The sequence below is a fragment of the Acanthopagrus latus genome, chromosome 3 (assembly GCF_904848185.1).
Source record: "Acanthopagrus latus isolate v.2019 chromosome 3, fAcaLat1.1, whole genome shotgun sequence".
NCBI lineage: Eukaryota > Metazoa > Chordata > Actinopteri > Spariformes > Sparidae > Acanthopagrus > Acanthopagrus latus.
The window spans coordinates 18,062,164-18,089,261 of NC_051041.1; the positions used below are offsets into that span (position 1 = coordinate 18,062,164).

At 44.4% G+C, this 27,098-nt stretch overlaps 4 protein-coding genes and 1 long non-coding RNA gene across 10 annotated transcripts in view; 1 reads left to right on the top strand and 4 right to left on the bottom strand.

Annotated features, from left to right (window-relative positions):
• The window catches only part of hoxa3a (homeobox A3a), a 32,942-nt gene extending 11,168 nt beyond the window's left edge, over window positions 1–21,774 (bottom strand). Inside the window, exons 1-3 of one of the 4 annotated variants that reach the window (XM_037091986.1) lie at window positions 21,641–21,774; window positions 14,999–15,094; window positions 9,079–9,215 (exon numbers count right to left, since the gene is read on the bottom strand). The gene's annotated coding sequence lies outside the window, so the exon portion shown is untranslated. Of the gene's footprint in view, window positions 1–325; window positions 1,162–9,078; window positions 9,435–14,998; window positions 15,095–21,640 lie in introns of those variants that run through there. The other 3 variants (XM_037091988.1, XM_037091987.1, XM_037091989.1) reach the window with 3 other exon arrangements.
• Window positions 5,152–9,056, bottom strand: LOC119016283 (homeobox protein Hox-A4). The gene is made up of 2 exons (XM_037092063.1): window positions 7,193–9,056; window positions 5,152–6,646 (listed from the first exon to the last, which is right to left on the bottom strand). Exons 1-2 carry the CDS (start codon window positions 7,608–7,610, stop codon window positions 6,312–6,314), a joined length of 753 nt encoding a protein of 250 aa, XP_036947958.1. The 5' UTR covers window positions 7,611–9,056; the 3' UTR covers window positions 5,152–6,311.
• LOC119016422 lies at window positions 9,903–11,689 on the top strand. The gene is made up of 2 exons (XR_005074143.1): window positions 9,903–10,034; window positions 10,886–11,689. It is a non-coding gene; the product is annotated as an uncharacterized LOC119016422 (long non-coding RNA).
• Window positions 16,258–21,718, bottom strand: hoxa5a (homeobox A5a). Of its 2 annotated transcripts, XM_037092062.1 has the most exons (3): window positions 21,641–21,718; window positions 17,514–18,609; window positions 16,258–16,857 (listed from the first exon to the last, which is right to left on the bottom strand). In XM_037092062.1, exons 2-3 carry the CDS (start codon window positions 18,109–18,111, stop codon window positions 16,607–16,609), a joined length of 849 nt encoding a protein of 282 aa, XP_036947957.1. In that variant the 5' UTR covers window positions 18,112–18,609; window positions 21,641–21,718; the 3' UTR covers window positions 16,258–16,606. The 2 variants fall into 2 exon arrangements, with proteins under 2 accessions (XP_036947957.1, XP_036947956.1); XM_037092061.1 differs by lacking the exon at window positions 21,641–21,718 and having other exon boundaries at window positions 17,514–20,188.
• Window positions 21,775–23,465: 1,691 nt separating the features above from the next.
• On the bottom strand, window positions 23,466–25,937 carry LOC119016324 (homeobox protein Hox-A7). Of its 2 annotated transcripts, XM_037092103.1 has the most exons (3): window positions 25,308–25,937; window positions 24,814–25,148; window positions 23,466–23,917 (listed from the first exon to the last, which is right to left on the bottom strand). In XM_037092103.1, exons 2-3 carry the CDS (start codon window positions 24,977–24,979, stop codon window positions 23,601–23,603), a joined length of 483 nt encoding a protein of 160 aa, XP_036947998.1. In that variant the 5' UTR covers window positions 24,980–25,148; window positions 25,308–25,937; the 3' UTR covers window positions 23,466–23,600. The 2 variants fall into 2 exon arrangements, with proteins under 2 accessions (XP_036947998.1, XP_036947993.1); XM_037092098.1 differs by having other exon boundaries at window positions 24,814–25,937.
• Between the last annotated feature and the right edge of the window lie 1,161 nt (window positions 25,938–27,098).

Consider the following 27,098-nt stretch of genomic DNA (forward strand, 5'->3'; position numbering starts at 1 on the left):
AGAATAATATCAGCTTTGATATGATGTTTAGCCTGGGAAGCATAAAATGGCACAATGCGCGAGTCCTAATGACCCAGATTGATCCTTAAACACAAACCTACACGTGTTGTGTGTGAATTCTGTTGGCCTGTTTATGTATCGCTTGATTCGCCGTAATAAATATGAGATATTGTCCTTTAAGTGAGTATCGATAGCTTCTCTGCTACCTGTCTGTTTCCTCGCCCTGCAAAAAAAAAAAAAAAAAAACAGCCAGGACCCCCTTTTTACTGACCTCTGGCTCGCGCGGCAATAACTCACGACAGTAATGAACAATCGGCGGAAATACCTCAAAATAAAATCCATCCTCCCAAAGCTCGCGCTCTGACTCTGTCCGCGTGGAAAAACATATCCGTCCGTGACAGCAGTATAATACATCCACAAACGCGGGATCGTCTCTCTGTCAGCCTGCCTCTGCTTTGCTTTTGCTCCTCGATAAACACAAACTACAAAGCCCGGACTCCCCTCACAGAAAGTGGGGGTAACCCGCATATAATCAGCATCATATGGCCAGACCGGGGCTCCGGTTTTCTTCCCCGTGCCATAACATCGCGCTAGTATTATGCGCCCTGCTCACGTGACGCAACGTCAACTTAAATCCCTTTTATTTGAGCCCGTGAATCATTAATGGAGGCAGTCATTGCCCCTGAGGAGAAACGGATCAGTTTGGAGGGAGAAAAAAGAGGGCTATGTGACACTGCAATGTATCTGGCAGAGGAGCAAGTCTCTCGCAGAGAAGCAGCTTTTCCACGTGTCGCCCATTCAGAGCGAAAGGCTGCTCTGTCAGTTTTAAAGTGCCATATATTTGGAGCCTGTTAGCGGCTGAAAGAGCTAATCCTGCCCGTATTATGCTGACTTTCAAGTGCAGCTCCGAGCCCGAGCGAAAAGCTGAGTGTTTTGCACTGCGGCGTGATAATTCGCACTATGTGAGATGGAGAGGGCTTTCCCTACAAAACGCCATTTAAGGCTGACATAATGATTCCACATCACTCTCTGTTCTCTTTTACAACACAGCCAGGGCTGCAGAGAGCCCCCCTCCCCCGTCCTCAGGTCCCACAGTCGGGTTGTAGCACCACTTAGTCAGACTCTGGTTCTCCATCAGCAAAAGCCTGCATGCTGTTCGCCAAACTGAGAGGAAAAAAGTCACACATTTACCTGTCCTACATAAGGAGGCTGTGCGTCCTGGTGGTCGTGAGGGGTGCTTGTCAGTCAGTGAGCGGAAAGTGGAGGTGAGAGAACCAAAGAGTGGCTGCTCGACCCCGCTGATCACTACATGGACCCCCATTCGACCTACAAGCGCTTACGCGTTTCCTATGACCAGCTGAGTAAAATTACAGGTTTGTGCACAGGGAGTTGGAGAGGGGGGTGAGGAGGGGCGCCAACTAACCCATTACCCCGCTATAGTTTGCCTAAATATATATCAAAATTAATGAATTCACATCCAAATGGAAGACATCAGCCACTCCAGGTAGCTTTATTGCCAAAGTCCCACAGCCCGGAAGAGCTTCTCTCATCTCGGCACCGTTTGGCGCTTGTTTTCCGTCAACACCGAGCAGCGGGCGTGGAAAAATCCCCACCACAACTATTAATCATTCGGGGCGGACATAGACAGCATCCCACTCCCACACCACCAGCCTTTGTCCTCTCAAGCTACAAGTTGAGCGGTAAACTTTTTGAAGACGGGGGCAGAAGCAGAGCAGCTCTTATTAATTCACCTTCAGCACTTGTTAAACTACTGAAGACAAGAGGAGGAATATTAATGAGCAGCGCTGAACGTGACGTTTTACGCGCAGGTTTCCGTGAAGAGAAGACGATTTCTCTCTGGTTAAAAACAAACAAAACAGATGTGTTTGAATATTTTACTCTCTTTTTAAATCCTCTTCAGTTGCAGATGTGGAGCTGTCACTGGGATTTAATGGCTCGACGTGACCGTGCACGAGAAGCTTCTCCCTCGTCGCCTTTCGCCACCGCACCTGAACTCTTCGGTGACCCGGGCAGAGGCGCAGAGGGAGACGAGTGAGGAGTTATTCTGGAGTCAGAGGCCCTCAGCTGGGAGCCCACTTCCACACTTCTTGTTGCACTTTTTTTTTTAATTTTTACAAACTCGCTAAAAAGTTGTTGCTGATTGATTATATTTTGAATTTCAACAGATTTTTGCATAAAACAAATGTTTCACAGTTATGTACACAAATCAGAGCTCCTTATCGCTGTCAGCGAGGAGTTCGAGGCGCGGAGCTCTGGATGTTGGCCAGACGGCGGTCCATATCTTCCCACAATGTTGACACTCGGAGCTCTTAACAGCCAGGCTTGGGTTACCGATACACTCAGCCGAAGATAACTCTTTCTGCGAGGTTTACACCGGCCAACATCAAGGCTAATGCGAGAATCACCGCTTCAGCTGACTTGGATCCATCTCTCCTGGAGGCAGACGGACGCGGACGGCGTGGTTTCTGTGCGTTAAAGGTGGTTGTAATAAAGCTGTTTGAATGCTCCTGGTGAACCTGCTGGCTCTTTATTACGACTGTCACCAGATCATATATGCTGCATTATATAGATCATATATGTTGTATTATATCACATTACATCGCTTGTGTGCAACAGCTCAGTTACATACTGGGGAGAAAAGAGCAAAATAGCTTCATAACACTCCTACTACTGCTGCTGCTGTAATAATAATAATAATAATAATAATAATAATAATAATAATAATAATAATAATAATAATAATAATAATAATAAACACAGTGTTGCGTAATGACTTTGTTAATGTTTAACTTGGGTCTAAATACACCACTGTGCCCCCCTCTCTCATTGAAAGGCTCTTTGGAGCAACAGATAAGCTGTTTGCAGAGTTCCTGCTGTTTAAATTCACTTTCTCTCATTTGTATATTGACAGAATAAATGTTGGCAGCCTCATTTTCTGCAAAACCACAGATAAGTTACAACTTTACGCTTCTTTAGGTCAGAGTTTCAGCCTCTCTGCTGACGCAACGCTGGGTATATTCAGCAGTGAAATTAATCCACTGATCAAGTTGGAAAAATAGTCAAATGGAAACAAACAGCAGTTGAGCTTCGTTCTGTCTTTGAGATCATAAAGTATTTTGAAGGTTTCCAAACATGGAGGCAGATTCTTGTTTCTTTCTCTTCTTCTTCACATCAGCTTTCAGAGACTGAGTTTCCTCTTTCCCCTCCAAAAAAGTTCCCTGCACTACATTTCCACTTCTGCATTCACATGTTTAATATCTAGTCATTGTGCACACATTTGCAGAATTATTCAGCTTGATAGAACATATTCTAACACAGTGAGAGGAAATTTAATCATCCTAACTTGCTGTGGAAGATTTGAGAAGTTATGAAAAACTAAACCTGCTGTCTTTCATCACTTTAACTTAAAGTCCAAATAAGATATAAGCTTCGAATATCTTTTATGCATAATGTTTAAGCCCCTGTTACATATTAAATTATGTGATAACTGTTTTATTATACAGTAATTTTAGAAAATTGATTTCTGTGCTTTTTTTACAATAATCAGAGTGCGATATTAATAAAGCTCAGACGCTCTGCAGCCGTGTCGAGCCGGACAAGATAAGATTATATCACAATTTACACGAATTTGCGGCACAAGATCTCAACGCGAACTCCACATCCGGGGTATTTTACACAGATTTTTTTTTAAAGATCTCCACAAAATTTAAGACAAGAAACATCCAGATCTACTCACAGGTCATGACGGTCTGTGTCCAGCGGACAGAGTTCTGTCAAGGGAGAAGAGATCTGACTCGCACCCTGCAGAGGATCACTTCAAAATGAAAATAAGGCAGATTTTCAGATCTATTTCTGACCCCGGGGCATTCATTATTCAACAAGTCACGTGAACGGGCGAATTAAAATTTCAGTACATTGGAAGTGACCTCTATTCGCGAATCAAATGACTTGACATCTGTAATTTAACTAGTTGGACTTCTTGGAGTCTGCGCAAAACCGGTGCCAATCAGCCTCAACGCCATCTTCTGCACGGCTTCCGTGTCTGCAGCGACTGCAGCACAGAGGGCTGAACAGCGCCTGCAGAGACGGGTTCAGCATTTCTGCAGGATTATTTTCACTCATGCAAACGAATTTGCCAAAAAAATGAAATTGAAATATGCAACAAAACGCACGAACGAGGATTTTATGCGTAAAATGTGCGCAAATTCTGTCCTCTGTGGAAATCTTGCTGGTTGTCAGTTTTGTTTATTTGACGATTAAATGCATTGCAAACCCATTCATTGTGATTATTATTGGCATATCCATTGAGCGGAAACCATCAGTGCCAAAACATATTGAAAATCATGTTAAATTATATGCAAAATGCCAGCATGTTTCAGCTCATGTCTGCCCTCTCTACTCGGCCTGACAGCGGTGTTTCTGTGATGAATGGCGGAGGATCTGTCTGTAGGAATAATTTTGGGAAAATTCATGGCTCAGATTCACACCTAAACAGCGTTTTTGTTTCCGCGCTGTCGCTGGATAAATCTTAAAAATGGGAAGAAAAAAGCTCGCGGAGGTCTCAGCGCTGATGTATGATCCCAACACTGTGTGTGTCGAGAGGTCAGGGGTCAGAAGAAGTGCTCTGAGGCGGTGATTGGCCAGAGCCGACCGTGTCCCCTGGTTGAACTCTCTATTGTTTGGATGTAGCAGGTAGTGACCAACACTCACACTCTGGTGCACTGAGGTTGGCTGCAGATCTCCTCATAATGGCGAGTGAGAACAATATGTGTGGCCGGATACATTTAACAATTCGGGTTTGGTTTGATTCCCGTGTCAGGAGCAAAGCCTGCAACACTCGTGCAGCTGATATCTGCCTCCCTAATATGAACCACAGCTCGTCTTTATCCGCGAAAATACGCATGACGTTCATGCAGATTTTACGGATTAGAATTTCAGCCAGTTGAGCATTAAACGACGTGAGGGAATCAGACATATCACCGCGTTTCAGGCTGTTTGTTGGATACGGAACATACTTCACTTTGAATTGGTTACACGTATGAAACACCTGGAAATGTTGGAACCGTTTCAATCTCCGTAAATCCGACTTTAAGGGAAACTTTGCGCACTGGTCAACCCTCTCCGCAAATAACATTAAATATAGTACATTTAGTTTTATTCTCATCTGATAAAATTAAAAAGACATATTAGATATTATAAAAGTGTGGTGGAGAAAATTATCCAATGCTCGGACGCACGGACACAATTTTACGCACGCATCTCCAAACACTGGATAACAGATTTAAATTCTTTGAATTAAAGAAACGAAAAAAAAATGGAATGAAACCAAATAGCATAAAAATACATTTTTTGATCATTGCCAAATAAAATCCCCAAATTAAGAAACTATTTTAAAAAATAGAGGCACATAAATACATTTGGCACGTCAGTACGCACGGCTTCACAAAATACATTTTGCGCACAAACCAAATCAGTACTTGCGATGACAAAACATCCAAAGCCGAGTCAGCCTTATAAAGTGAAGTACGTATTTATTTCACAAGGACAGATTGAACCTAGACTAGCCTACATCACAACGGTCACTACTGAGACAACACATACAAATATTCACAGTTTAGAACACAGCACAACATGGGACGGACTAGCACAAATAAAACTAGACCTCATACGACACCGACGAACAGAATTCTACTTGACGAAAAAATTCTTTTGCTTATTTGTGCCTTCATTATGATTTTGCCTATATACATTTAAATGTGAAAGTCACCTGGACTACATTCAACAGTAAACCAACCCACTCAAACACACAAACTACACTGTTACTCTGACTGATGCCTCGCCTCTATAACAGCCGTCTAACAGGCATCTAGAGTCTCGCTAAATATCTTTCAAGTATATTAGAGCTTTCCATGAGCAATAATAGAAAAAAAAAAAAAACAATACTCAAAGAGAACATAGAAAAATGAGTCCAAATTTACTTTTAACCTCTCTCAATTTTTAAACTGTAATGATACATTTTTGATCCAAGTCCTACTTTGAATGTGCGTTATCCTTCTTTCATAATAATAAACAAATATATAAACACTTCAGTTGCCACCGTGGCAATTAAAGGTGAATTTCAAGCTTATATGAGGAGGGCGAGCGGAGAGGGAGAGGGTACAAAGGACGTGACAGGGGCCCAATGGCAGAGGGAACACCATGTGTGTAAAATACTGAGAATCGGTCCATCAAATTCCACTTGTGTTATTTGCCATCTCAGTCTGGATTGGGGGGTTTGTGGGGTTCAAGCACTATAGACCTGCGGTGCACGGCGTGGGGACAAGCTGCTGGCCTGTTTTGATCTGCTGCTGCTGCTGCTGGGCCCCCGAGGCTGAGGACGAGGCCGAGCTGGACGAGCGGATCTTGGTGTTGGGAAGCTTGTGCTCCTTCTTCCACTTCATCCTCCGGTTCTGAAACCAGATCTTGACCTGGCGCTCGGACAGACACATGGTGTGCGCAATCTCCACCCGCCTGCGCCGGGTCAGGTACCGGTTGAAGTGGAACTCCTTCTCCAGCTCCAGAGCCTGCTGGCGGGTGTAGGCAGTGCGGGACCTCTTGGGCACTCCTCCATTGTAACCGGGGCTGACTGGAGGGGGGGAGAGAAGAGCCATACACAGGCAAAGCAAGCAGGTGTTACAGGCAGGCTGATAGCGGGTTTATTCCAAAGCTATTAAGTCCGTCCATGGACACGTTACATGCGGGGGGAAAAAAAATCTATAAAACATGTCTGGGTTTGGTGGGAAATCACAGCCGCCCTGTTTGTTTTAACTATCTGCCCCGTCTCAGTTTACGGACATGACCTTAATGTGGAGATGCCGAGTGTACAAGCATTCGCATCCAGGGACAGATCAAGCTTAGAAATGATTAACAAAAACAGCGGGGTTGGATATTACAGTTTGGCTCGGCTCCAGTGGTGGAGGTAGTTTGGGTTAAAAAGCAACAAAGGCACATGGCCCCGACAGACGAACACAGGCAATAAAATTTACGAGGGTCCTTAATTACCGACCCTGCTGCTCGATAGTCGTAAATTGCTGTTGTAAGGGCTGCTACTAGTGCTGCCTCAATGGGCTCGCGTGTGTTCCAGTGGCTGTTTTCTCACTGGTTCTGCTGTTTAACCGTGACGATAACTCACCGTTGCTAACGTGGACCTTTTTCATCCACGGATAGACCACCGGCTCCTTGCCCTTCGCTACGCCGGGATAAACCTCACCGGCGAGGCTGCAGTCTTTGCTGGCATTTGCCCCTGCGCCACCGTCTGGGGCCGCGGAGAGGCGAGGACCGTGGCTCTGTGGAACCGGCTGCGGCTGTGCGTGGTGCCCGTCGCCGAAATCATCGAGTCCGGTGGCGGGGACGTTACCGTAATCGTAGCCCGATTCTGTGTAGTTTGACCTCGGATAGGATGGCTCGTTGTGATGGGGGAAGCCCGTATCTTTTGGCCGCTCGTAGTAATCACCGGGGTTGGGGATGTATCCGCTCTGCTGATATTCGTCGCATGGAGGAAAGGACGGCTCGATATAGTTGGAGTTTATCAAGTAGGAACTCATGGTCATTAATTTGTGAAGTGCAACAATACTAATTTTTATCGCGCTGTCGTTTTTCTGATCTCCACAAAACCCTCCTACTCCCTGTCAAATGTACAAAGTTGCCTGGTCACGTGTGAAGCGCCACCAATCACCGCGTGTCCTGTGGGCATCATGTAAACAGGAACCAATGGAAAGCATGGCACTGGTACCACCAACACTGCTCGCGCTGGCTTACGTTGGTGTTTTCCTTATTAAATCACAGTATATAAAGCAAAACCAATCAACTAACTTGTTTACTGCGCGGGGCCAAAGTTATGTGGGTGAGGCTTTTCCTGCATGTGGGAAGAGGGAAAAAAATCCATCTCCTCTGGAACAGAAAGTGGAAATTCAAGCCCTGAGAAAATAAAGGTTATCACAGACAAAAGGCTGTTTCTGATGGGGAGGACAGTGTGTGTGTGTGTGTGTGTGTGTGTGTGTGTAGGTGTGTGTTTGTGTGTGTTGTTGTTGTTGTTGGAGTTGAAAATGTGTTGAATCTTAATAAAGAGGTGAACACAGACAGAAAACACACGAGCCAGCACGAGGATGCAAATCCTCATGTTTGGTGCGAGGCGATTCAAATGAGCGAGGGAGAAAACAGCGCTGGTGCTCAGGCGTCCTGACGAGCCGCTGCTCCGTCCGCGGACACACAAGCCTCCCACACATGTGCATCACAAATAAAACATCAGCTTCATGCACGTTTGTGACACACAAGCAGCAGAAAGAAACGCTCACCTCTCACGCTGCACAACACAACAGCCTGCGTAATTTTTCCTCCAATATTCCCAGATCATATCAACAAATTCAGCCATTTTTTCCCTCTCTGTTTGTCCCTCAACACAACACGAAACTCATCTGGCTCAGACCGCACGGCCATCACACAGCATCACATGCAAACCCTCCTGAACACACACTGAACACACACTCGCAGGACACAAATCTTTTTTCATAGCCAAAACTAAACGTGACTATTTGCAGGATGTCAGAATTTCTCTGCACAGCTCAGACGAGCTCACATCCACAGCAACTCTCCAAACCTGAAATGTCTATATTCTTTAAAAATATAATTCAGAAAAATAAAAACTTCTCCACAAAACAATTTGCCAACATTTTTGTACAAATCTGCAAAATGTTAAAGGAATCTGTGTCGCGCCTCCTGCAGAAACACTTCACCGTCAACAAGCAGGACTCAGAATATAAAACTGTCATGTGTTGGAACAGCAGGAGAAGTTTACAGGAGGAAATATTCAAAGATAGAACAACAGCAATAATTACAACAATAATGATCCTGAATGTAATAAAAATCACAGCTTTTAATTCTGTTATTACAGGGAAATAAATTCAGGTTCATCTGTTCAGTCTCATATATATTTAAATATCTTTTCTTTTTTTTTTTTTTAAACTGATAAAAATGTTGAGACTTGGTGTTTGTAATGTAGAAGAAACGTGAGAGTCTGACCGTGCTCCTCGCCTCCAGCCGTCACGTCCAGCTCGTGTTCCCGCTCCATGTCCGAGGCGCCTCACTGTACCCGCGTCCCTGGAAGATGCGGCAGCTCCTCACAAAGCTCATCCACACTGTCCACGTCAACAAGGCCTCTGCGTGCAGAAACAAGAGGCCAAAACTTCGGAAATATTGAAAGCTTTCTTTTCTCTCCCTTTTTTTCTTTCTCTTTCCTTTCTCCCTGGTCGCCCCCCTTTTCTTTTCTTTTCTTTTCTTTTCTTTTCTATTCGCTCCTCTAAACAGAGATAACTTCTGGCCTGACCCCCGAGTGACACCGTTTCCATTTTGTTTCTGATTAATCTTGCCCATTGACAGTCTTTGTTAAACAACAAGGCGTGCCCCTTCTTTCCAAAGAGGCGACATTTTCATATCTGTTAGACGCAGTGACCTGGGGTTCACCCCGGACTTGGACTTCAGTTTTGCACGGGTCCGTTTCAGCTGTGGGGAGCTGGGGAGGGGGTGGGGGGAGCACTTAGCGTGGGTCAGCACCCAGGAAGGTCCCAGAGGATTTATAAAAATGTGCAAAAGAGCCTCCAAGTATCTTTAGAGTTCGATTTGTGGAAGAAAGGATCTAGAACTTCACAGAGAGCAAGAATTTCTCTTTTTTTTTCTCCTCCATTATTAAACCTCCAGTTTTTGGATGCAGGTGAATTCTTCCTCTGTTTTTTATTTTTATTTTTTTGGTTTTGTTTTTGTTTGTTTCTTGTTTCCAGTCCACCTGAAGAGGTTCTCCTCCATGACAGCAGTGTTGCTGTTGCAGTGAGGCAGAGCTGCTCCTCTCTCGTGTGTCCAACAGGCTCCATCGCACCTAACTCATTGTAAATGGCAGCTGATGTTACTTTCCTCCATATATTCACTGTATCCGTGCGGCCAGGAGACCACCTGAGAGGCTATATGTCAACATAATGTCAGCGGTAAGACGACTTCACCTGATATCTAAATTTACAGTCTGCTGCCAGTCTATTATATATATGTCCTGTATAAATATGGGCCAGATCAGCTCGGCTATTATCCACTTACTCCAAGTTACCCTTGCGTGAATAACGGCTATGTGTTTTTACAGGTCACTCTACTTGTTGATATGAACCACCTTTCCTTTTCCTTTCTTTCTCTCCTTTTATTCTGCCAGTGAACAACTTGTATTGATGCGTCTGATTATCACGAAGGCTTCAAGAATCCGATTCAGTGCAGCAAAAGAGGCGTTTTAGATAACAGTCCGGGTAATACCTCCGTTATCTGCCCGGGCCCTGCGCAGTGTGTGTGTGTGTGTGTGTCTGAATGCAATAAAGCATCTGGAAATCACACAGAATTTAACATAATGATGATCATCCAATTGACCACTGTATTTTTTAGGAACATTCTTGCCTCAATTCACACTATCTCAGTAATTTCCCGTCATATTTGAAGCTCGACCCGTCACAGCCGCGCGTAAAATAAGAAAGAACAACTAAGGACAGCCGGATCACGGTGTTCCCTTTCAGAGCAGATACTGTGAAGTGAAGGTCTATTTAACCATTATACATCATGCTGACAGTTTACTGTAAATTTAGATTATCAGAGAAGTGCTGTGACGATGGTGACAGATTGCAGATGGCTCTCACAAGGTCTCCTGTCTATACCGGAGCCCTGACGGCCGGAATAAAAAATCCCCGCTGCATTCAAGATGTGCCAAGGATCCGGGCTAGAAAACACCTTTCATACATTTATGGAAATATTATGATAAAGGTAAACACTCGTAATATTTTTTGTGCCTTTTCATTCACAGCGTGTCATCAGTTGGTCTCCACAGAGGAGATAAAGGCGACAGAACCGACAGATTTTTATCTGCAGCTGCAAACTTTGATTATAGACCAATAACAGGATGACAGTCAGGCTTTCAGCGAGGGCGAAAAGAGGCGAAGAGAAGCAGAGACTTCCTCTGGAGAGTCAACAGCCTCCTTCTGCTGAGGCTGTGATCAGAGTCCTGAAGCAGAAGATTTTAGACAGAGACACAAAAATGAGGCTGAAGTCGCACACAGACGTCCGGAGGTTAAAGAAGTTGGGATGTGAACTTCATGTTTGAATTAAACAAATCAACTGATGCTTGATGTTGAAAATGGAAACTGTGCGTGAAATAATAACATTCAGCTGCAGCCGCCAGTGAGGAACTTTTATTTTGAAATTCAATAAATTCAAAAGTGTGAAAGAACAAATTTGGTTTGTTTTGTTTTCTGCATTTGACTGAACATCAGTGAGACGTGTGGTGGCGTGTGTGGACCACAAACAGCACCGCGTGTTGTGTTTCCACAGATGTGTTCAGTTTCTACAAAATAAAAGTGTGCTGCTTTGAAAATGTGTCAAATTAAATGTTTTTTGTATGAATTAGATGAAAATAAAAAGCTGATTAAATCGAAACGTGCCTGATTCCACCGCTCATTTATTACCACAGAGATCCAGGATGAGTTTTTCTTATTCTGATTTAAATGTGATTTAAATAGTTCTTCTTTTTTAAAAAAACAAAAAAAAAAAAACAGAAATGTGTTATTATTTTGTGTTTTGTTGTTCTGATTACATTAAAGAAGTTCCGTGATTCAGGCGAGAAACAAATTAAAACTCTTTAAGTGATATTAATATAGATTATTTTCTGTTTCTCCTCATTTATTTTTTTTTATTTCACATCCGGCCTTCACGACTAAAACCAAAAGCTCAACATTTTAACCCGCTTTAAAAACATTTTTTTGTTGTTATTTATTTGAAATGCTGCGTTCACTGTCCAAAAAGGCCCAAAATAAAATACACGTATCGCCTCTAAAAAGAAAAAGATTTTTAAAACTTTCCCTCCGAGGGTCACAAAAACATCTGTCCCGTTTCTGCTTTTCTTAAAAGGCTTCTATTCAGCTGATCAGGAAGAGCGGGGCTAAATGTTTTTTAAGGGGTCCGGGGGCTCAATCCGGGGGGCTGTGGGCCTTCCCATTACCCTGTGACCGGGTCGAGAGTATCAATCCTCAAAATGCAAATTTCTGCCCTCGTCTCTAAACATATCAAATGCAATTTATTCAAAGGAAATTCACCAATCAACCGCCCTAATAAAACGCCAGCCACTCAATCTTGTTGCTGGGGGCGGGTGGGGGGTCCCCTCCCCCGGTCCCAACCGCGGGGTCACCGCGCTTTCAGGGTTCACCTGGAGTGCACCGTGCAACATATGTAATTCAAAGCTATTCTGTCTTTTGTGTGGAGAGTCAAGATCGCTATTATAAGGCTGGCATCGCGCTCCGAGTGAACAGATGACGGAGACTTGCTCAGCGCGTAAACTTTTGACCCCAATTTTTCCTCCTCTTCTGCAGCCATCTCCCTCTCATCTGTCCCGGCCCGGTGAGATATCTGGCCCTCTCGAAACGAACAACAACAAAAAAAAAAGAATTGATTTGAACAATGTGTATCTCTCTTGCCATCGCGATGATCATTTTCCCAAATTTCATAATTAGAGAAGATGCCAGCGCAAGACCTAAAATGCGATTGTGGCTTTATGATGTTTCCAACGAGGGAGTGAAAAGATAAATCCGATCGGCTTCCACTCAAGACTAATAGGGCTGTAAAATATGCAAATCATTCATTAGCGTTATAGAGCAAGCAAAGCAGCCAAAAGTCTTTGTTGGAGGCAACACTTGAAGTCAGACTCCCCCCTCTCTCCCTCTCCGCCCTCTCTCTCCCTCTCTCACCCTCTCTCTCTCCCTCTCTCTTCCTCTCTCTCCCTCTCTCCCCCTCTCTCTCCCTCTCTCACCCTCTCTCCCCCTCTCTCTTCCTCTCTCTCCCTCTCTCTCCCTCTCTCACCCTCTCTCTCCCTCTCTCTCCCTCTCTCTCTCTCCCTCTCTCACCCTCTCTCTCCCTCTCTCACCCTCTCTCCCCCCCTCTCACCCTCTCTCTCCCTCTCTCACCCCCTCTCTCACCCTCTCTCTCCCTCTCTCTCCCCCTCTCTCTCCCTCCCAGCACCGGGCTTTTCCTCCGGTGCAGGATGTTTCCACCGGCTCCGCGTCCCCTCGGTAAATTCATTTATACGCATTATGTTTATAGGCAACGCCAAGCAAACGTGTCATTAACGTGAAGGCGCGCGTGTGTGTGTGCATGTGTTTGTGTGTGTTTGTGTGTGTGTAGATGTGCGAGCGCTCTCCCTCTCTCCATGCAGCAGGGTGACAGTGAACTTGGCCTAAAGCGAGCTCTGCTGGTGGCTCTGAGAGGATGCAGATTTATCTTGGTGCTGTGGCTGACCTCCAGATGAACCTACAGCGCTCCTCTCCCTCTCTGCCTCTCTGCCTCTCTGCCTGGCAGTACGCCGCACATGGGGCCCTGTCGACATTTCTCCTTTTGAATTATTGGCAGGGGTTTTAATTTCCAGATAGCCGCACTCTCAGTGCGTCCTGTTGGATTTTTCTGTGCGCCCAAAATCAAAGTGGAAAAAGCGCAGATCTGTATTTTGTTGCTTCTTTGCGTAACAATGAGCTGCGCAATAAAAGGAGGGACGTAGGCGGGATGGTTTGGAATATTTCAGTGAATAATTCGGAAAATTTAGAATTTCTGTGAGATAAAAAAAAGGAGAATAATTCCAGGTTTCAAAGTTGACCAATCCAGCGCTGCTGGAAATGATTCAATAAGTTATTTAAAGTTTAACACCGATTAAATCGCTTATTTGTTTGAGAAAACGCTCCAGAAATAGTCTGTAATAGTTCTTGGCACCGTGGCGGAGGCCTCTGCTCCTAAAAATACTTGGCTCTAAATGCGTCGTGGTTGGCGGACAATTAACACAACTTCTGCAAACCCGCCCAGGCACGAGCTTTAATGAAGCTTCCTGTTTGTTTTTCCTGCCAAAAACTCACAAGACTCGAGTAATAATATCAGATTTTCGCCGCCCTGCGATGTTCTCGCGCATATTCGGCCTAAAAAAAATAAATTAGAACCAAGCGCATCGAGTCAAACACACCTTAATTGGAAAAACAGGACGAGAAAAGCTGGAGGCCACGAGTCCCAAAAATAAACGAAACGATTTAAATTTTTTTCCAGTTTTCCCTCCTCGTTTCGTGGCTTCGGGTCCGCTGCCTGGTGGCCGGATCGGACGAGAGGTCACCACGAAGCGAGAGTGACTTTTCGAGAGGTCATCTGAACTTTTCAACCCCAAACACAAAACGACGTGGCAGACACAAAACGGAATTCCTCCTCAAAAGCCTCCCTGCTGCTGTTTGTTCCCATGTTGTGTTTACTTGACACCGTTTACAGCCTGAATGCGCTGAATACGTGGTGGCGGCCAACATGTTGATCTCTCAGCAAAAAAGAATAAAAGAATAAAAGAAAACTTTTTCTTCCATGAACAACTTCTACAAAAAGTCTCCATCACGTAAAGAATCCATCAAACGTGCCTCGCTGTGAATCTGCAGGCCTGCGTCAAAGCGCTTAACTTTATCAAGGAAATCTACACACGCCACACTTCACAGACACACACACACACACACACACACACACACACACACACACACACACACACACACACACCCCTGTGGAAACTTTCTGGCTCACGGTCTGTGAATTCTCCAATGCAATAAAGCGACAACAACTCGAAGTTTGAGGGGGTGGAAATGGACACAGAGATAATTATCCAACATGTAAAAATGGATTATGAGTTACACCACAGATGGAGGGAAACAAGTTACACGGGGAAGGAAGCAATTAAATCGCCATGAGCCGGACCCAACCCTGCGCAACATCTGCCGAGACCAGTATTCAGCGCTGCACCACTGACAAATTAGTGTAATGGTCTAATAGGGACGGATAGAGGGAGCGAACACAATAATAAGACTGTTCAACACAGGCTGGCTGTTCTCGAGCTACCGGATAGTCTGCAGAAACTTACCCAGAGACGCGGTCCTCATCCCGGGGAGCGTCCGGTCCATACCGAGGCACAGTGAGCAAAAGAGACGCTCTGTACCGGTCAAGTAACACTTCCAGCCTGCACAGAGAGAGTCAGACGAAGCCTCGCCGTCAGTGCGATTATATGTTATGTGCAATATACTGTCAACTCCCCAAAACCATAAAACTTACTTTAATGGCTACCACGTGACCGTTTATGGCCAGTGAGCCTATCTGGCCGCGCTCCGGATGATTTTTACGATCTAATTCATAGACAAAACCCCCCATTCATTTAGCACCCAAATGTCAGAAAGCCAGAATCGACCCTAATAAAGTTTACAGCTTGAAAAGTCGAGCTGATTCTCCGGGAACGGCCCAGGAGCCTGTGCGCAGAGGGGACGCTCGGCCCCTGGAGCCGGTTAGGACCCCCCAAAACAGCCCCCAGCTCCACAGCAAGGTGAGTAAAACACAGCTTTCATTCAGGGGAACCTGTTGAACTGAAGATTTAACACGATGAAACTCTGACAGGAGGGTTTTTGGGTTTTTTTAAACAGGCTCACTGCGACTCGTGTCATGGAATATTATTTCACAAAGAAAGTACACTCAGCTGAAAAGTTGCCGTTCCAGTAGAAAGTTTATTATAATGGCCATCATCATCATCAGCATCATCATCATTATTAATATTATCATTATTATAGTATATTCTTGACTTCCAGTCTTTGAAAAACATTTACAAAAAGCTAATCACGATGGAGTTTTACACAGAGGCGACGGGCTTCACTGTGGGAGCCTCCACATGAAAACAGCGAGAAGAAACAAAGACAAAAAGCACGTTTTGTATTTTTTTACTAGGATGTTTGCGCCCCAACAGAAGCTCCTGCAACATAAAAAACATAAAAACAAATGGAGGCTACTGTACATACAAGACCGAGTCCGCACCTCTGTCCATACATGTGTTCACAACGCACACAAAAACCACACAAGGCTTCTTCTTCTTTTTTTTTTTGTTTTACTGCTGGTTCTACTTTTTGGAAGCAAGTTATCTGACAAGTTGGTACAATGACACCAAACAAATAAATACATACATATACAGTACATACAGAGAAAAACGAGGGCTTGAACACAAAGAGCAGCTCGACCTCCACCCTTTATTTAACAGGCTGTTGGTGTTCGGAGTGCATCACACAACTTTTACTGGATTTATCTGCGGTAGGGAGCGTTTCAAGCTTCGACGCTTTTATTTTGTTTCGGGGTTTTTTTTTCTTTTTTTTTTCGTCTTAACAAGAAATAATTTAAACAAACATTTATTTTGTTTCCCTTTATCCTCTAAATCTAGACAGAACTGTACATTATGCTGCTTCTTCTTTTTTCTTTTCTTTTCTTTTTTTTTTTTTAAACTCACATTAGCATTACCACGGTGGAAAATAACAAAGGAAATAATATTAGGGAGTATAATGGGGACGGGAGTTGGACATACAGTGGGCTCAGGTGGGGGGGGGGGGTCCCCTCGTCCCCGCACACAGCACCGGTCACAAAGTCTCTGCGCTCTTTTTGGGAACAGGAGGAGGAGAAGTTGATATGACAATCTTTGTTTTATTTCTCATGGTGGATATCAAGGCCTGTAGCCTCCCCCGCCTGCTGCCGCCATGTTCATGCTCTTCAGCTTGTTGTCCTTCTTCCACTTCATCCTGCGGTTCTGAAACCAGATTTTGATCTGTCTCTCTGAGAGGCAGAGGGCATGGGCGATCTCGATCCGCCGCCTGCGGGTCAGGTACCGGTTGAAGTGGAACTCCTTCTCCAGCTCCAGGGTCTGGTACCGGGTGTACGCAGTCCTGGCCCTCTTCCCCTCTGGTCCGGCCAAATCTTGTACAGAAACAGACGATGTAGATGTTAAAAATGCGTAAAAACTCTTTTTTTAAACTACATTTCGTGCAATTTTTGTGTGTTTTCTGCACAGTTCCTGCAGGTAAACGACTGGCGCAGAAGTATACAGAGTTTAGCTTTTTATAAGTTAGTTTTAAAGAACAAATGACCCTTAAATGCAAAACAAAATCTTAAAAAAACAACATGTAACAGAGTCATGCACACACATTTTCAACTGCACCTTGCGGAGAGGAATTAATGCAGCAAAATGACGTAAAATTGTGGATTTTTGACCACAAAATACAGAATAATAAACAAAAGACGCACATATTATGTTTATACGTTCAGTACATTTCATCTGACTTAAACTTCGTGTGTCATGTTATGAAATTAGCCCGTACCTGCTCTGTGTTGACACGGGAGAAAAGCAACAATACACCAAACAGGTGAGAGGCGCATATGGCGCCACATGCGTCTCTGGGAAGTAAATATATTTTGAGCTTTTTAAATCGTCATATAATCCAATTTGGAGCCGTTTTTTCTGAACGTCATAAAGTCTCTAGATAACATATAAACATGATCACACCTTCACCAAACAACAACACAGCTCAGGTCTCTAAGATCGATACAGGACCAGTAAAATAAACCAACTTTACCATGATTTATGTGTAGTTTCCTCATCCACGGGTATATCTGAGGCTGTGTCGAGTCGCTGACATTTTGTGGAGTTGTCGGTGCGCTTCCCGCAGGCTTCTCCTCCTCGAGGGGGGAAGCTTTGGACACACAGTCCCGGCTGAGTAGCAGCGTGCCTCCGTTCGAGCTCGAGCACGGGGTTGAGCACGGGGTCGTTAGAGAGTTTTTCACGGCTCGGTGTTGGGACTGAGTCTCGGTGACCGGGGACGAGCTGGCGACCGAGGAGCACGGTAGTGGGTCAGGTGGTGCTGGAGATAGAGACGCTGTCCCGGTGCTGGTGGCGGACTGGGTGTACCTGACCGGCTCCACGGAGGGTGTTGTCGCCGCTGAGTGACTCGGGGAGTAGCCCCGCGTCCGCTCGTTGCCCACAAAGTGTCCGGTACCGTCCCGTCCGACTGTTAGGTCCATCCCGTTGTAGCCATAGCCATACCTGCTGGAGTGCATGGTTGTTGAGTCTCTGTATTGCTCGTTTCCCGAACTATGGTCTCCATAATTATGTAACTGGAAGTCCGCGCCATTGGGATAGCGACCGCAGAATGAGTTCACAAAATAGGAGCTCATTTGTTGACAATTCCACCGTTTGCTCGTTGCAGGTGTTGTTGTTGTTTTTATTGTTCAGGGAGGTAAAACAGCACAAACCTGTGTGCGTGATTTGTGGCTCTTAAGCTTTAGCGCGTCCTATAGCACCCTTGCACAATTTATGATGAATTATGGAAATGAGTGGGACATGGACTTGATTCTCTCTTACGTAGGCACCCAAATATGGGGTACGGCGGAGAATCACGTGCTTTTGTTGACCAGTCGTAAATCCTGCTTGGTGACCTCCAGAGGTAAACTCGTGCACTGAGGAAATACTGGGTGGGATGTAACGGGGGCGCGCCTCCATGCGCTCTTGGCTCGGGCGAGCTGAGAGCCGGGGATCGGCTGTCTTGGACTGTCGTGGTGCGCCATCCTCTGGCCCAGGAGGCGCACTGCCCGTCTGCGGCGCTTTCCGAGGCGTGGGCTCCACACGGGGTCACTCGGAGGTTAACGAGCATTGCGGCAAAAACCAACGGGCTCCTAAACAATACAACAAGTGACACGCTGAGAGTGCAATCTCTGCGAGCACAGTGTACAGAAATAATTCGATCAGAATCTGTTGTGCATGTTATGATAGGCGATGAGCGCAAATAGTCCGCGCAGTTAATAGAATAAAAGCCCATTCAAAGCGAAGCAACGCGGGGGGTTTTTTTTTTCTTCTCCACACTTTTCTTTCTCTTTATAATCATAAAACAAGTGGAGGAGCGCTCATGTGGCTGAAAGACTGAAGAATAAATGTTTTGGAGATCAAGATAAAACACCAAACACAACATTTGTCGAATAACATGACACAGAGTGACATTCAGGGCCCGTTGTGCAACATCGAGAATGAATAACTTTAAATATAGGCTGTATATGAAGGCACGTAAATACACGTTACTGTCTGTTGCGGGCTGCTTAAAATTGAAAGATTCCAAACAATAAGCCCCCGGATGATGTTGTTAGCTTTCTTTATGTGACGCGACTTTATTACGCGCTCCGAATCATCGTTCATTTGGACTTTTAAGCAGTCAGTGTCTTATCGAAATGCTGCTTTTGTTATTTTCATGCTCGTGACATATCAACAAAAGATCGAGAACAACATGAAAATGTCATTTCCAGAAGAAGATGCGCAGAACAGCCAATCTGCAATTTAAAGAAGGAGAAGAGGCAGCGAGAGGAATAAAGAAATTATTGGAAAAGGACATTTTGGACGCGATTAATCGATAAAATGACGCCATAATGTTTTATATAAAATAACCACAATATTCAGATCATAATTCGTATTTTTAGTTTCTGCGTTGTGCCAGAAGCTCTTCCTGTTAATCACGAGGCTGCAGTGAGGAAGCGTGGAATGATTAATATTATTTCCAGTTAAAAAAAATATATATTTCTCAACCAATTATTTTCTATGATATTGAAGAAGAAATGTTTACAACTATCGTCTGATCGATTAGTTACAACGCAGCAGAGACAGAATGACGATTGATTATTATTAACATTATTTAAGAAATAGAATAAAAGTTATATGTTGGGAAATTATTCTTTTCATTTAAAAATAAAAACAAATCCAGTCGAACTCTTTCCAGATTTTATTGTCACCTGATCGATGTACTTATTAAACAGTGTAAATCTGCTGCTCTCCGTGTTTATTCTAAGCAGGACTACAAAAACCGGATGACCCGCACAGAGCCCGACACACACACACACACACACACACACACACACACACACACACACACACACACACACACACACACACACACGAAGCCTAAATAGAGACTTGACGCTTCGCCCTCTCCGTTTGGTTTTTTCTCTGTGTGGAATTTTTATGGCACCTTCGTCTCTCGAAGGAGCGACTTGTCCTCTGCTTCCCCCCTCAACATGCCATTTCCCCTCGCAGCCCCTTCACCCTGCAGCACAAGTCCAATCATGCGTTTCTGACAAAAACACAGAGATATAGATTATTTATTCTGTCCCAGGTATGTGTGTCCTTTGCGGCACCAGACCCCCAGAAGGCACGATGTGAGGCAGGGTGAACACCGGGCTTCGACAACCAGTGGGCCCACAGTTTAGAAGAACTGCGTAGTGTGTGTGTGTGTGTGTGGTGCCAGAATGTGTGTTGGCTAAACAGACATGCCCCAACAGCTGATTTATGGCTGGCCAATTGCAGCAAAGTTCCCACGAAAATTATTTCCCCGAGTCGAGCGAGAGACACACCCAGGAAACTAAAGAAAGGCGAGGGAAGAAGTGAGTGAGTGCGCGCTGGTGTCGAACATGTCGGGCAGGAGGGCGAAGGGGCCACTGCTGCAGGAAAAACAGGAGGGCAGTGCACTCTGCAGGCGGCCTCACACACCAGCACTCCACACTCTGACAGTTTGAAAACGAAATGCCACAATAACTTCATTTGGTTTCTGACTAAATGTCATTACGCACGGCTGGAAAACGCCCACGTTCAGGACGGTGAGGACGTTTTGTGGATCACGACGAGCGAAGCATTTCTTAACAGCAGCACACACTCTTTAAAACACGAGCCACTCTGCTACAGCGGTTAAAACAGTTGAAGACAGCCACATTTTTATCCACAAAATAAGTATTTTTGCAGAGGAAAAAGCGCAGAAGAACAGATGTTTTCGACAGAGAACAGAAAATGATCATTACATCAGGTGATTTAAAATATTTATCTAATTTTGCACGATTCAAAATGCCATGTTTTTAATTTTAGATCTTCAGAACTTAGATGCTGGGCTGACTCTGAATTTATGGCACGGAACAAATCACCGCAGTGTCACGTTACAGTATCAGGCTCGCTGAGTGCGTGTTAACAACAGGAAAACGTCGATATGCAAACTAATTTGCGATGCTAATGTTCCAGAAGACAAATATTCGACATTTTCAAATTCCATCGAAGGGGACATCCATGTATGTCCCTTAAAGGTCATTCAAACGGGAAAATAATCATGGAAATATTCATATTAACCAAGTCAATATACAGTGACATCGAGCCTGCGTGCACACATGAAACACACAACTGTGAAGCATTACGCGTGGACACACGTGTAGAAATAGAGGTCAACATGTCTGGTGTCCGTTTGCAGCACAAACAAGCAGAGAAGCAGCCGCGCGCCCTCAGCTTCTCCACGGGAGGGCGCCAAAGAGCGCGTGTTTGGGCCACCGTCCACCCAATGAACGTTGCAGCCAACAGAACATTCCAATTCAAATCCCACAACAAACAAATAAGGTCTTGGCAGCTCGTCAAAGCCAACAAGCAGATCAGAAGAAAAGCAACAGCAGCATGACAGTTTACCAACTTCAGGTTGATCAGATTTGCCTCCAGGCATCCAAATCATAATAAAATGTCACTGTGACGTGATAGCATCTTTCTTTCTTCCACAGGATTGTTTAAAACAAACGAGGCGTGATATTCCAGACAAAACTTGTTGTAATTAGCTGAAGTTGTAAAAATAAAAAAATAAAAAAGAAGAAGAGGAAGAAGAGGAAGGAGGGAAAATGCTTGTTTCAGTTTTCTTACCTTGTGGCGGGTTCTTCTTGTAAACAGGGGAGGTGAGGAGGAGGAGGAAGGAGCTGGCAGGTGCAGACGGTGGGGAAGTATCCGGATGCGTCCCCGGACGGAAATCAGGGCTCCCAAAGGGGTCAGTGACGCACCGGGGCTCCTTCCACTCATCCTGCCACATCGCGTCAGGACACCGACAGCGTTGTACCCAAAATGATCCAGTCATGTCGTAATGTAAGCTCCTGCGCGTCCAGCGTCGGTGCTCTCTGTCTGACGGAGAGAAAACTCCAAAGTCCATTTAAAATATAAGAAGAAGAAGAAGAAGAAGGCGGTGTGTGTGTGCGGGATGAAAACATGGAAGGTCGCAGGTGAAAAGAGACGCGTGGAAGCAGCCGGAGAGCGTTAAATGAAAGGCTGCTCCATTCCGCTATTGGAAATTATATATAAAAAGTTCATGTTCACGGCTCTGCCTGCGCCACGTGACGAGCCGCGGCCAATGGGAAGGCGAGCCGGGTCGTAAAGTTGTATTGCCATGTTGTAAATTTTCATAAACAACAACGGATTTATGACCCAGCGCTGGAGGGGGGCTGGATGAGGAGAAATGGGGGGAGGAGGGTGGAGGGAAGGAGGGAAGGAGGGAGGGCAGGTCACCGTCAGGCGCCATCTTACAGAGGGAAGAGGGAACGCAGAGTTCAACAGTAATTTCCCTTCATCTGCAGCCTGCCCCATCTCGCATCCTCATAGCTCACATTCCCCAGCTGCAGTGTTTACCTAACCTTCATAACGGGCATGTTTCATTACAGGCAGCCTGATGTTGACCACAGTGAGCCGCGCTGCGCGACAACATGTTATTACTGCGTCGGTGCGTAATTGCTGAGCGTTGCTGTGGTTAGGTGCGCAAATACTGAATGCAAACAAATAGACAGATAGAATCTATTTTATTCAATTATCATACTGTCATTTACAGGTGGAAGACATCCCCGGGGGGCGGGGTTAAGACTTGTTTATATATAATTGTTCACATATTTGTTAGGATTCACAGTGACTGAAATAAACCACAATATTTACTCATTTTACACTAATATAAACTGAATCATAATATCGTCTAAATAAAAATAGTGCATGCATTTATTTGTTTTTCACAAACACGTATGAAATTTCGAGCCTTGAAAAAAATAAAATAAAATCTTAAATGAAATAGGAACATTTCACAGTAGATGGCTGAGACCTCAAAACATTTATCTGGGTTCTTTCTGCGGAAATCTGAGGTAGGTTACAGAAGTTCATCCGAAGCGAAACAGATCCGGGGACGTGTCGTGAGCAGGTGAGAGGCGGAAACAAGCAATCAGCAGTCTGCGTGATTAAGCAGAGATCATTTAGAAAATAAAAGGATACAGTGGAAAATTAACTAGAAGCACCTAAATCACAGTTGGAGGCATTTAACTAACAGAACATTCACTTTTTATTCGCCTCTGTTTTTCCACAGTAAGGCACATTTGCGCAGAGGAAATGTTTTTTTTTTTTCTTTTTTTTTTTTTTCTTTGCTCCCTTTGGATATAAACGATTCCGATAAGTAGAATATATGAATTAAATTCCTCGGGTCAGTGTCACAATATTAGCAGGTAACATATTAGGTAGTTTTTCGTAAATTAGGAATGTTGGTTCAGTAGTTCACACTCAGGTTATATGACTTAAATGTCTTATTGCTTGTATAAAAATAAAGTTGGGATAGGTAGTTAATGTCGCTGATTCATGCGGAGCCTTCTTGTGCATTTTTGTGTATAAATACAGTTTAAACTCTTTCCGTTAAATGCTTATTATATAATTGCCTTCAGCTGTCATTCCGTTAGCCTGCAAAGCTCTCAGTGCATGAATGTATGTAACACACACACACACACACACACACACACACACACACACACACACACACACTGAACATGTGTGTTTCTCTCATGTAATGCTCTGTCCGTCTCTCCCGTTACTTTGCAGCCGTTTCTGACTCCAGCTCGGCGTTCTGGGCGCCTCCAGGTTCGGGCTCTCCTCCCTCTGACGCTGCCTGGATATCACCGTCCTCTTCCCCTGTTTGGGTCGACACCGGTTCGTCCTTGTGGTCCTTCTTCCACTTCATCCTGCGGTTCTGAAACCAGATTTTGATCTGTCTCTCTGAGAGGCAGAGGGCATGGGCTATCTCGATCCTCCTCCTGCGGGTCAGATACCGGTTGAAGTGGAACTCCTTCTCCAGCTCCAGGGTCTGGTACCGGGAGTAGGTCTGACGGCCCCGCTTTCTGGTTGGATCTGTGGGGGAGAAGATGCGCCAGTTCTGTATCATTTGCAGAAAGTGTTCTGTTTTTTTTTTTTGTTTTTTTTTTTTTTTTTCTTCCCTGCATGCGAAATATGATCCTGCATGAAGCGTTAATTAAAGTGTCGTTGGCAATAAAAGAAATCTACTTGGAATAATTCTCGGAGTCATCAATTTATTTGTGCTTGCACAATTAATTGTGGCTCATATTGTCTTCCCACTCAGATCAGTTGATTAGTTTTATCCTAAATTCTCTGCCTCAGTTTAAAGTGTCCTGCTGGGATGTTTGGTCCATGCCTCCTCTGACACTCTGCGAGCCTTTCCAATTAAAAGCCAGCGATGCTCTGCGCGCCAAAGGGGTCATAAGTAATTAGATTACAATCCCAACACCTTCTCCTCCGAAATTATAACAAATGTTTCAAAATGCTTGCATTCTAAATCCACTTGACTCCTTTATGCAACCGACAATACTGGTGCGTATTGATCCAGCAATGTGCACGAACGAGTTGGAGAAAATAGCAGAGGCTCTGCAGTGGAGACCCAATTAGAAAAGGAGCTGCAGAGTGCAAGAGGACTGATTTACACAACATGCCGGTCTCTTTTTTACAACCACAAAGGGGAGAAGAGGCTATAAGAGTAATAGGAGTGCAGAGAAAACCCCCAGCGGCAAGGTCTCTGCGCACTGAACACACAGGAGCGCCGGCCAAATGAATTTATGGCTGCAGAACTCATTAGTTGCGCAATAAAAGTTTTACGATTCTTTCCATGCAACACCAATGGCTTCACGAAATTAATTGAACCACTAACGGCCAGTGTAAGTATCCCAATGTTTTGTAAAAGCATTGACCTGAGGGCTTTGAAACAGCACAGAAGGAACAGTATCAGCACATACCTGATGCTTTCATCCAGGGGTACATCCGGTACTGTTTGTCCGGCGGTGAGGTGAGGGGTCCCGGCTCCGGGTGGCAGCAGCTGTCGGTGAACAGGCGGCTCTGGTCAAACAGGCTGCAGTGCAGTGTGTGCGCCTCCTGGCCCTGGCCGTAGCCCGAGGTAAACATGGGGCGGCTCTGGTACACTGCATCACTGACGCTGTAAACTCCAGACAAGGACGGGGCGAAAGCGATGGCGGCGGCAGCCCGAGCCGAGCCATAGTCCTCTCCACTGGGTCCAATACTGCAAGACGCCCGCTCCACGTTTGGGAAGAGAGAACCAGCCGCCGTATATTTGCTAAGAAGACCGTCCACATAATAAGAACTCATATTTTTTCCCTCTGATTTGTTGGCCCAGAATCCTCAGTGTCGTTTTTACGAGGTAGTGTGATATATGACAGCAATACACCCTAGATTTACACCAAACCCCATTTTTACTCTGGACCAAAGAACTCACCCACGTGACTCGGGCCTGGCCCATCTCGTCCAATCAGCAGGCGGACATGGATTTCATTATGGCGCAGGACTGCAGAGTGGGATTAACGCTTCACACGCAGAAACACGCAGAAACACACACGAGAGGAAAATCACACAGTCCCGGTGATCAGGAGGACAATTATGTGATTAAAGCTCGCAGTTCACGTCACTTATTCTAATAATGTTTGACAAAATAATCCGCTAAAAGCTTTGTGTTTCTAAAACATTGTGTGTATCTCGGTGAAAACAACATGCTTAAAGGTTATAATGATGATCTACACTCAGTCAGTCAGAGGCTGCAGCAGGAAACAGGCTGTAAACATCCAGTAACCTCACAAATAAATAACTTATTCAACGGGATTCTGCTGGTTTCCTCTGCGATTACAACTAAACCCAGAAACACTCCAGTGATCATGTTTAAAAAATGCAATAATACATAATTAATGTGTGTAAGTGTAACAGCGCAGATTATTATCAGAAATATATATATTATATTATAATATAATATAGTTTATGTTACTGAAGGTCTGAACAGTAACGTTTGGAAAAATATGTTCAATCACACGAGCTGAGAATTCACCAGAAATATAACTGACATGTGTTCTAATACTACTACTACTACTACTACTACTACTACTACTACTAATAATAATAATAATAATAATAATAATAATAATAATGATAATAATAATAATAATAAACCATCTAAAAATGTTTTTATTGCCATTACAATGTGACCAAAACGGTCCAAACATGCCCAATGAATTAGTAGAAATATAATAATAATAATAATAATAATAATAATAATAATAATAATAATAATAATATATAAATATACTAAACACAAAGATGAGATAAAAATAGTTTAATTACTCTGAAAAACAATTATGTTATATTACTACTTTTACTGCCTCTAATAATAATAATAATAATAATAATAATAATAATAATAATAATAATAATAATAATAATAACTCCCTAAATTTGTAAAGAAAAATTGAGACCATTTAAATCAAATGTTACATAACTGAAATAATATTGTGGTGTGTGTGTTGCTGCTCAGTAGAAAAACCTCTCAGTGGAAATAAAAGTTTAGTCAGTACGTGAAAATCAAAGACAGAAATTGTTCATATTTCATGTAATTAAATAATTAATTCCACTATTAAACTTCTTTATCTCATCTTTAAACGGTTTGCCTCTGTGAAGCCGCATCAGAACTCCGGGAAAGTGACGGGACACACAGCGACCGTGTGAGCGAACAGAACCGCTCGGTGCTGGTTCTTTGGTTCCTCCCCGCAGAGCTGCAGCCCAGAGAAGCAGCTTCTCGCACCAAGACTGTAAAAAAGGTGTGAAATTATTTGGCTGGACTCTTAAAAATGTTACTACAGCTTTTTTTTTCCCCCCTGTGCAGGTTCATTAAGGGCGGAGTGTTAAACGTGGTGCGGGCTTGTTGTGGAACAGTGTCGCCACCCCCTGGTGAGCGGCAGGGACTGCAGGGAGGGGCGGCGGCAGTGCGCAGGCGTTCTTTTCTCCTCAGGCTGCATTTCGGGATAAAAATGCAAGATAAATAAAGAGAAGTGACGCTCAAAGGTAACGTGACGTTTCTCCTCCTGTTGTGTTTGTTAGCGAGGCGCATGTGTCTTCTGCTGACCGACCGGTCCAGATGGATTCTGAAGGAACGCATCCTCTGCAGGCCCTCCACTGTGTTTGACACTAGCCGCTGGCTTTATTGCTCCTTCTCCTTTAGGACGGGCCCAGCAGAGGAGCAGAG

Bases quoted from the DNA above. Each gene is read 5' to 3' on its own strand.
- hoxa5a (XM_037092062.1), bottom strand. From the start codon at position 18,111: ATGAGCTCCTATTTTGTGAACTCATTCTGCGGTCGCTATCCCAATGGC. The intron at 16,858-17,513 runs GTAAAGTTGGTT...TTTCTGTACAAG, and splicing joins GAAACTACACATAAATCATG to ATTTGGCCGGACCAGAGGGG.
- LOC119016324 (XM_037092098.1), bottom strand. From the start codon at position 25,180: ATGAGTTCTTATTATGTGGACGGTCTTCTTAGCAAATATACGGCGGCT. The intron at 23,918-24,813 runs GTATGTGCTGAT...TCTCCCCCACAG, and splicing joins CCCCTGGATGAAAGCATCAG to ATCCAACCAGAAAGCGGGGC.
- LOC119016283 (XM_037092063.1), bottom strand. From the start codon at position 7,610: ATGACCATGAGTTCCTACTTGATAAACTCCAACTATATCGAGCCGTCC. The intron at 6,647-7,192 runs GTGAGTTATCGT...CCCCCCCTCCAG, and splicing joins AAAGGTCCACGTTAGCAACG to TCAGCCCCGGTTACAATGGA.